At 51.3% G+C, this 8,750-nt stretch overlaps 3 protein-coding genes across 3 annotated transcripts; 1 reads left to right on the top strand and 2 right to left on the bottom strand.

Annotated features, from left to right (window-relative positions):
• Nucleotides 1-41: 41 nt before the first annotated feature.
• On the bottom strand, nucleotides 42-4,268 carry BZA70DRAFT_283968 (ARF GTPase activator). Its single transcript, XM_064913525.1, has 4 exons — nucleotides 3,785-4,268; nucleotides 3,368-3,693; nucleotides 3,166-3,306; nucleotides 42-3,109 (listed from the first exon to the last, which is right to left on the bottom strand). The coding sequence occupies exons 1-4, from the start codon at nucleotides 3,846-3,848 to the stop codon at nucleotides 341-343; spliced, it is 3,300 nt and encodes a 1,099-aa protein (XP_064766175.1). The 5' UTR covers nucleotides 3,849-4,268; the 3' UTR covers nucleotides 42-340.
• On the bottom strand, nucleotides 4,255-6,506 carry BZA70DRAFT_283966 (uncharacterized protein). Its single transcript, XM_064913524.1, has 3 exons — nucleotides 5,700-6,506; nucleotides 5,340-5,650; nucleotides 4,255-5,268 (listed from the first exon to the last, which is right to left on the bottom strand). The coding sequence occupies exons 1-3, from the start codon at nucleotides 6,383-6,385 to the stop codon at nucleotides 4,637-4,639; spliced, it is 1,629 nt and encodes a 542-aa protein (XP_064766174.1). The 5' UTR covers nucleotides 6,386-6,506; the 3' UTR covers nucleotides 4,255-4,636.
• A 60-nt stretch (nucleotides 6,507-6,566) lies between these two features.
• Nucleotides 6,567-8,331, top strand: BZA70DRAFT_82687 (serine/threonine specific protein phosphatase). Its single transcript, XM_064915447.1, has 5 exons — nucleotides 6,567-6,895; nucleotides 6,974-7,142; nucleotides 7,203-7,273; nucleotides 7,340-7,594; nucleotides 7,663-8,331. The coding sequence occupies exons 1-5, from the start codon at nucleotides 6,880-6,882 to the stop codon at nucleotides 8,100-8,102; spliced, it is 951 nt and encodes a 316-aa protein (XP_064766173.1). The 5' UTR covers nucleotides 6,567-6,879; the 3' UTR covers nucleotides 8,103-8,331.
• The last annotated feature ends 419 nt before the right edge of the window (nucleotides 8,332-8,750 follow it).

Genomic DNA, 8,750 nt, shown 5'->3' with positions numbered 1-8,750 from the left:
GTATTGTTTGTTAGAAAATGATTTGTAGGTCTATTGCAATTGCAGCAGATATCCAGCAAACCAGCAGAATAAACAAAACAAAAACTAAAACACACACAACCACAACACAACTCATCAAAGCGGTGACTCTCCGCTCGCTTCGAGCTGTTGTCCGAATTAGGCAACGTTGACCAGCCACGGCCACCGACTCTCTGACAGCTGCCCAGCTCGGCCGCTTGCTATTCTTAAAATACGCCCAAACTAGGAAATACCCATCCTTTTTACTAACCTCTTGTATTTATACTTACCATTATCGCATTATTTATGTACAATCCGCACGGTCCCATTATCAATTATCTCCTCAGTTATTACTCCGCGCTCCAACCTTCCCCCCCGCTCCCTTCCGCTGCCTTCCCCCGTCCAGCAACATCGACGACATCGCTTGCGTCGCCTCTCCTACACTCCGCCCCTGCTTCCGCGCAATATACGCCGCTGCCGCTGCAGACATCCTCAGCTCGGCCGGCACCTCACTCGGCACCTTCGCCCCGTTCTGGAACAACAGCTCCGCGACCGCAAACGCGCTCGCCTCGCCTCCCGCGTGCACCAGCGCAGAAAGAAATATATCCCCATCCTGCGCCGGCGCGTCCACCTTCGCTCCACTCGCCAGCGCGTGCAACACGTCCACTATGCTCTGCTTCCGCACTGCTGTCCACAGCGCCGCCATCGGCTGCGGCACGCGCGCCACAAATGCTCTGTCCACGTACTTTTGCGTGATAAACGCCAGCCGCGCCTGTCGCGCTGCGCCCCCGCTGCTTCCCGACGCGCTGCCGCCTGCCGTCGTCGCTGGCGACTGTGGTGATCGGCTCATCATCTGCTGCTGCTGCTGTGGTTGTTGGTGATGAATGTGCAGGTGCTGAAAGTGCGGCTGAGGAATCTGTTGTGCTTGCGGTGATGACTGTTGTGTCTGTGCTTGCTGTTGCTGCGACTGTTGCTGCTGCTGTTGCTGCTGTTGTAATTGCTGCTGCTGCTGTTGCTGCTCTGCAATCACTCGCTGCATCTCCTTCTTCGCGATCTTCGCATTCGGTTGCCCCTCCCACACCATATTCGCGTTCCTATTCCCAATCCTCACCAGCGCCTCCACAAAATCTGCCGTGAACGACGTCGTATCCAGCGTCAGACTCCGCATCTTTGAGATATGCGTCCCCAGCGACCTATGAAGCCCGCTGCACTCGATACACAGCACAACCATCAAGTTAATCGACACCCATTCCACTTTCGAGCTGTTGCCGCAGTCCGCGCAAATCGCGTTCTCCGCATCCGCTTCTCGCACCCGTCGAAGCAACGACTCGCGCTTCTCCGTAGTCGTGATCGGTGACGGCTGAATCTCGCCCTCCGTCCCATCATACCCTTCACTATCGCCCACGAGCCCCCCAGACCGGGTATTCACCGGTGATCCTTGTCTCACCGGAGTGCTAGGACTAGGCTTGGGAAACAAAGAGTCTCCTCCTCCTCCTCCCGCCCGATCAGCCACAGCAGCAGCAGGATCTTTTGTCTCACCCCCCTCGATCGTGCTCGAAATCGCATTCGAGATCGCAGTGATCCACGAATACATATCCTCCTCTGACGTAGCCTGATATATCCTCCGGTACTGCAACGTAATCACCTCAAAGCAAAACCGCCGATCAGTACCTCTAGCCTCCCGCACTGACGCCATTCGCAAATTAATAGGATCGTTGTGCAGTTCCACCGATTGCTTCCAGTTTGTGTACTCGCACAACTGACCCCCCGCCAGCACCACCCAAAACTTGTGCCAGCCAGGCTTGTTCAGATTCCGAGGATCTGAATGCCCTCCCGGCCGCGACATCGCCCACAGCAACCCTTCCTTTCGCCGATCGCTCTGCGAATCGTCGTCGTCCGTACCCCCCGAACTTCCTCCCGCCAGATGCGCCAACTCTGCCGACTTGGCCGCATCCCGCGGCGCCGGCGATGTCATCAAGCTTGGCTGCGCTGACTTTCTCGAGTACTCATCCGCTCCTGATGAAACCAAACCGGAAGACCCCGGCCCGTTCAATGTCGGATCCGGCATCGCCGACCGCTCAAGCGCACGTCTCTTCTCCTCCCGCTCCGTCCGACGAATAGTCCATGTATCCTTCTTCTCCTTCATCGAGCTCAGCATCCCGTCAATCTGCGGCCTTATCAGCTGCATACTCTTAAACGTATCCTCAAAGCTCTTCACCACAGCACTCGCGTACGCGCTCAGCTGGTACGCCGTCTCGTTTGCTTTCCGCCCGCCGTGCATGTCTTGGATAAAAGTATAGTAATCGAATCGCTTCAACTCAAACACTTTCCGCTTGTCTTGGTACTTTGTATCGCCATCATGCTTCTTCTTGCCCTTTGCCTCCTGCTTCATCGACAGATACCGACTCAGCCAGGCGTAGTATTCCTTCGAGTCATCGTCAAACTCTCGCTTCTTTGCGTCCGCGGCCTTGATATCGACATCATACAGCCGACGCAGAGGTTCAATCACGTGCGAATTAAGCGCTCCACTACTTCGCTTCTCAAACTTCAGTATATCCCTCCCAGACGTGTCGAAAAAGGTCTCAACCGCAGGCCTCAGCGATACTAGATCCTTCGATGCCTCTCGTAGGCTCTCTAGAAATCCGGCATACGCTGCGCAGTACTGCTCCTGCGTCTCGTGCATCTGGATCGTACGCTTCAGCAGCTTCTTGATCACTGCCTTCAACGACACCGTCTTCCTCTCAAGCGACGCCACCGTAGCTCGGAACAGCGGTCCATCTTCAGTATATGACGTGCCTTCGTCGGCCTTACTCGACGACGCCGATAGCACGCCCGATGCAGAAGCAGAGCTAGAAGACGTACTAATCTGCGCCAGCGGAACCGAATAAGCCTCCGGATTCTCCAGCACTTCGGCAGCAGCGGCAGATCCTTTTCCTTGATACCCATCCAGGCCTGAATCATCGCTGAAATTCGACGGCGAGCCGAACCGTGCAATGTTGAGCTGCCGCGGAGACTGAGGGATCGACCATACCGATCTGGTTGCGTCCTGCACCCAGAACGAGAATTGCGCGACTTTGCTGAGTTTGTGCTCGTGCCGGTTGTACTCGGCAAACTATCAATACCGTCAGTATCCTATCGAATATGACAGAGTATAGAGTATTAACTCACCACGCAGGTATTTCGCCATCCGTTGAAAACCTCGTTTAGATCTGAAGGCGGAGACCACACCCATGTCCACTCAAATTCGATCACGCCGCCTTGATTCGCACTGTAGTCACCTATAAACATTACATTCTGTCGTTTTTGAATCTGCATAAATTCAAAGTCAGCACGAATCTCAAAGTATAGCAACTCTTATAAAGCAACGCACGTTTGGATCACTTTGCAACTCCTTCGTCAACATCGTGTCTATCTGCTTCCCATTACACGAATTCATAAAAGTCAGACCATTCATCGAAAACCCTTCGGCAGCACTCTTGTTTAGCGCCAACTTGAACTTGATCTCGAGCCCGCCGTCGTTCAAGAGCTTCAGGAGAATCGGAATCAGACTGTTGGGCTCGATATCCTGAACAAACTCAATCATCGGCGATCCTTCCTCTCGCACCGGTACTAACCCGCGGCGATCGGCTGTCGGGGCTATTCGCAGGATAGGCCTTTGGGTGGCATAATTAACAACCGATATACTAGATATACTAACTATTTTGCAGAAAACAATGAAAAAGAGACAAGCGGATCTGTTAGTCTGGAATCATAATGATGGATGGGGATAACATAAGAGATCACTCACAGCGCGACTGATCTGTGAGATACACGCTACCAGCCTCGTCCGGCCGACTTGTGACGACACCCATGCCAAAAAGCAGTCCAAGTATTTCTCAAACCAAGAGCAAAAATAGACAGTGTCGAAGGATACGGTCTGGAAGTGTACTGATGAGCTTAGGAAAGACGGCGCATCTACCGGCTTTCCGTGAGAAGCGCCGCCGGTTCACCAGGGAGAAAGATCCAGACCAAGCACGGCAGCAAACAAAGCAGCCCTACTGTAAGCAGTTCTTCTGCAGACTAGCTTGCTCCCTCAAAGAAGCGGTTGTGGTGATTAAAAGCGGATGGATGGGCTGCTGGGTGGAATGTGGGTGTTCAGGACAGCGCGCAACTTTGTGACGCCGCGCATCGACAGAATCAAAGTCAGCGCTGTGGTCTGTTCAGCCAAACCTTTAAACCTTATCAACTTTGCGGTATACTCTCAGAAGCAGTTTAATAGTCATGACTGTTCATTATTTATCATTGTATAGCTATCAATTACAAAATATTCGTACTTAAATATAGTCATATGCCCCATACTCCATCTCGGTTCTGCAGGTGATTCTAGATATAAGCAAAATCTTGCTCTGCGCAAATAAATAAATCGCTCAAAGCGACGCAATCAGATAAAAAAATAAACGAAGCAAATTACAGCCCGGGTTTCATTCCAGAAGCGATAGATAAGATGAACTGTGGTAAATCAAGGAATCAAGTAAGGTCTTCTTTTTGTGTGCGAGATGTTCCGGTATTGAGTTGTGAGAGACATGATATCGTGTATGGAGCAAAACTGATGATAAAAAATGTATAAAAGTTGCTGGATGTAATGGAATATGAATGACGCTTATTTTTCAGAATTGGCAGCATCTGTTGTATCTGCAGCGCCCTCATCCGCGCCCTTTTGTTGACTGTCACCACGGCCATTACCACTTCGGCCACTACCACGGATCTGCGCCAGAGTATCCTCGACAATTCTCAGTAGATTTTCGGGTAGATTGCCATCTCCAGCGGGTGTTGCCTCAGATGCAATTGTCTCGCTCGGCCGGGCAAATAAGCGACTGCCGGTACTACTAGATGACGACGACACTTGCGACGATGATAGATCTAGATGGATCTTCTTGGCGCTTCCGCCTCGATGTTCCTCATCTCCGTCCTCACCTTCGCGCATCCGCTTTACCGTTCTTTCTAACGACACCTCTGCCTCTCTTTTTGATAATCTCCCTCTGCCAGGCGTTGATCCTGTCGTTGGTCCGACACTAGGTGGAAGTGGAACGTCGTCTAGTGGATCTGCAGGGTTTCTTCCGATCTTTGGAGGATGCTTTCTCGTCAACGCTTTCCGGTCCACAATGTCTCGAGCAGGGTCTCGAATTTTTCTGTTTTCTGAATCGCGTACAAGATCTGTGCCGGATTTTTGCGCCTCTGTCTCGGCATACGTGGCTGATAGGGGTGTACGTAGTTGTTGTGGAGGGCGGATAGCTAGAAGGAATAAACAGAACTCAGTATGCCTATCGAAAAGAGTAGAAGTAAAAAAAAGTCATAAATCGTACGGAATACAGGTAATGGAGCATCGTTGACAAAGTCTTCCGCACGAATCTCCTTCGCCGGCTCGGGGACATGGTATGTGAGAGGCTGAAGTGCCTGAGGTTGATCTGACGGACCGCCAACGACAGCTGGCACGGGCTTAGGCCGATAGTTACCGCCCTGATTTGAAGATCCGCGGGGTGCGTGTTCCCGCGACTCTGGGTGATTTGACCGAGACGATCTGAAAGACGATGACTGGTGGCCTTGATCTGGCCCGTGACCATATTTTGCTCTTCGGTCGGGCGAGACGGAACGTTGACGATTGCGAGAGCGGTAGCTGCACACATTAGTCGATGGAAGTTGTGATAATATTACAGAGCACTTACTAGGGATCGGAGCCACGCGTAGGAGAAGGGGGAGGATACGACGCCGACATACTCGGGACGCCGCCTGAACTGTACTGTCTCTCGTGTCGCTGATCATCGCGACGATACTGATTTGATGATGAAAAGGAAGGCTGTTGTGACGAAGAGTAATATCCTCTCGATTGACCAGCATTGTTGGCAGCAAAAGGAGGAGGGCTCCTGCGCGACTCGCCGGATCGGTAGCTGTGTTGACGATAGGGGTCTCGACTGCGCGGGTAGGGATCTGGGGGTGCCGCGCCACCGTCGTAGGGTGGGTATCCGGGGCGATTGGTTGGCAGCGGAGCAGGCGGCATTGCTGGAACAGAGTAGGGTCTTCCGGGGTATGGATCAGCGTAGGCGGGTGCAGGTGGTGCTTGGCCGCGGTCGTCGTACCGGTGCCTGCTACTCTCGTATGGAGCGCTTTCTAGACCTCGATCGCCTGCTGGCGCCGGCTGGGGTGGGTAGCCTGCCCGATCTCTTGAGTACGAGGCGTCATAAGCACCATGTGAGTAGTAGCTCGCAGGATATGCAGAGGTCTCGGGGTGGTGCTGGGAAGGAGGAGAAGGGGGTGGCCACGAAGCGCCAGGCTGAGCTTGACTGTGTGAAGGCACCACCGACGACGGCGCGCGCGGCGGTGAGCTGGGCCTCTGTGAATAATACGAACTCATGACAAGTCCCGTTCCCTAATCCGACACGAAAAACAAAAACAATACAGAAAACACGGCGCAATTGCACCTATTTCCGGTCGAGTCGGGTTGTTTGTTGTGTTGACGTGGACTTTGTTTTGAAAACTCGGTTTTAGCTGTGCTCAGCACCTTGACCCAAAACCTTAATCCACAGTGGGCGATGGGGGCCGCGGTCACAAAGTGTTTACAAAGGACTTGAAGATATCTGGCTCTCTTTGTCAGCCTACAGACAGCTCGCATCTCCTCTGTTCGAGCGCATTACACCGGTGTCAATTGTTGGTATATGCAGAGCTGATCTGCTTAACGATACTGTTTGTTCATCATCCCTTTTCTGCATAAGAGTGCATCGCGAATGCTCTCGTCGCCTGCCTCCCCCACAGGATTTTGAGCATATAAACCCACCAGGCAGAACAACAATCTGATTTCTTCCGCGTCAGACATCTGTTGCGAAGCTTGCAGATTGCGTGCAGTTTGGGATGTCGGACCTTATCAGTTAGTTTCTCCCCCTTATTCTGTTTATTCTTCGTGTTTGCTCTGAGGTTTTTGTAATCTGACCGGTATAATTAATAGGCGGAGGCTCCATTGATCTCGACAGCTGCATCGAACGACTCTATAGAAGAGAGAAACTGGCAGAGTCTGTGGTTGAGGCGCTGTGTACAAAGGCAAAAGAACTGCTTATCAAAGAGAGCAATGTCATTCATATTAAGGCGCCTGTGTCGGTAGTAGGAGATATTCATGGGTGAGTTTGAGTTCGGTGCGATTTTTCAATAGCAGATGCTGATATGTGAGCATTTTACAGGCAATTCTTCGACTTGATTGAACTTTTTAGAGTGGGTGGATTCCCTCCAAATACAAACTACCTCTTCCTGGGTATGCCACATCCTGATCTCAAATAATTCAAACTGCTCGTCTGACCGCAGATTTAATAAACTCTAGGAGACTATGTCGATCGGGGTTATTTCAGTATAGAGACAATGACCCTCCTCACCTGCCTTAAATTGAGATATCCAAATCGAATATACCTAGTCCGGGGAAATCACGAGTCGCGGGGTATCTCGCAAAACTACGGCTTCTATAGCGAGTGCAAGGCGAAATACGGCAACGTCAATGTTTGGAATTGCTTTACAGATATGTTTGACTATCTAACACTTTCTGTTGTTATTGATGATCGGATTTTTTGCATTCATGGAGGTGTGTTGTTTGGATCTATATTGCTGATCTTTGGCTGATTTGATGGCTAACTCTGTCATAAACTACAGGACTGTCGCCGAACGTGCATTCTATAGATCAGATAAAAGTTGTTGACAGGTTCAAAGAGATTCCACATGAGGGCCCCATGGCAGATCTGGTTTGGTCAGATCCAGATCCTGAGAAAGAGGATTTCGGCATATCAACTAGAGGAGCAGGCTACACATTCGGCGCCGAGATTGTCAAAAAGTTTTTACACGTGAACGACATGGTGCATATATTACGCGCCCACCAGCTGTGTGAACAAGGATTCCAAGTTCTGTTCGACGACCGGCTATCAACAGTCTGGTCCGCGCCAAATTACTGCTACCGCTGTGGCAACCTTGCCTCGGTACTTGAAGTCAGCGCTACCGGAGAGAGGTTTTTCAATGTATTCGATGCTGCGCCGGAGAATGAAGAGTACAGGCAGCAGCAGGAGCAGCATAACACAATGACTGAATATTTCTTGTGAATTGGCAGGTGTGCATCGAGCTCAGTCTTCTCACTAATGTCTGTTCGGTCGGATTACGAATCGCAGAACGAGTGCTTTTTGATCCGGTCGTACTCATTCTTCTATTTTCTTTTTACCCCACTGGTTATTTGGCGCATCTCGGCTGCTTGTGTGATTATTTGCATATATTTAAGACTTCTGTCCCACTAGAACCATCATTACATCTCTCTCATTTTTATCGAGCAAGCAGCACAGCTGTGGGGTTCAGATCTCGAAAAGATCAGCAGTCGTGGTCTGCATAGCATTTTCCTCTTTGACTGTCTGTAAACGCAGGCGCGAAGAACGGGCAGGCACTGAAAAAAACCAGACCCCAGGCAAAAAAAATAACTATTATGAGAACCGACTGCCTGGGAAGAGTCGATGCTTTCCGGATTGAGCAGTCGGGCTGACTGCCGCACACTACGGCTGACTATTTGGTACTAAGCCTGCGTGCAATCGACGCGACGCTTCCGGTCGAGCGATTGACGGCCAAACGAGCATTTTTTGAGACGGTATCGATGATAAGTGGGATCGGCGGGGGAAAGCAAAGCAGACGGCGGCACGGTGCACCTTCCCCACTTCGCGGCAAGCGCCGGGTCTGCTCTACGGTACAGCAGCAGTTTACGCTGT

This window comes from Myxozyma melibiosi (assembly GCF_037950935.1).
Source record: "Myxozyma melibiosi strain Phaff 52-87 chromosome Unknown BZA70scaffold_13, whole genome shotgun sequence".
Taxonomy (NCBI): domain Eukaryota; kingdom Fungi; phylum Ascomycota; class Lipomycetes; order Lipomycetales; family Lipomycetaceae; genus Myxozyma; species Myxozyma melibiosi.
The sequence above is the reverse complement of the archived record's forward strand: the minus strand, read 5'-3'. Positions and strand labels throughout refer to the sequence as shown.

Excerpts from the sequence above, each read along its gene's own strand:
- BZA70DRAFT_283968 (XM_064913525.1), bottom strand. The coding sequence starts at position 3,848 with ATGGGTGTCGTCACAAGTCGGCCGGACGAGGCTGGTAGCGTGTATCTC. Across the intron at positions 3,307-3,367 it reads AGTTGCAAAGTGATCCAAAC|ATTCAAAAACGACAGAATGT; the intron begins GTGCGTTGCTTT and ends GAATTTATGCAG. Across the intron at positions 3,110-3,165 it reads GATGGCGAAATACCTGCGTG|TTTGCCGAGTACAACCGGCA; the intron begins GTGAGTTAATAC and ends CGGTATTGATAG.
- BZA70DRAFT_283966 (XM_064913524.1), bottom strand. The coding sequence starts at position 6,385 with ATGAGTTCGTATTATTCACAGAGGCCCAGCTCACCGCCGCGCGCGCCG. Across the intron at positions 5,651-5,699 it reads ACGCGTGGCTCCGATCCCTA|CTACCGCTCTCGCAATCGTC; the intron begins GTAAGTGCTCTG and ends TAATGTGTGCAG. Across the intron at positions 5,269-5,339 it reads TGCTCCATTACCTGTATTCC|CTATCCGCCCTCCACAACAA; the intron begins GTACGATTTATG and ends TATTCCTTCTAG.
- BZA70DRAFT_82687 (XM_064915447.1), top strand. Across the intron at positions 7,274-7,339 it reads TACAAACTACCTCTTCCTGG|GAGACTATGTCGATCGGGGT; the intron begins GTATGCCACATC and ends AATAAACTCTAG. Across the intron at positions 7,595-7,662 it reads GATTTTTTGCATTCATGGAG|GACTGTCGCCGAACGTGCAT; the intron begins GTGTGTTGTTTG and ends CATAAACTACAG.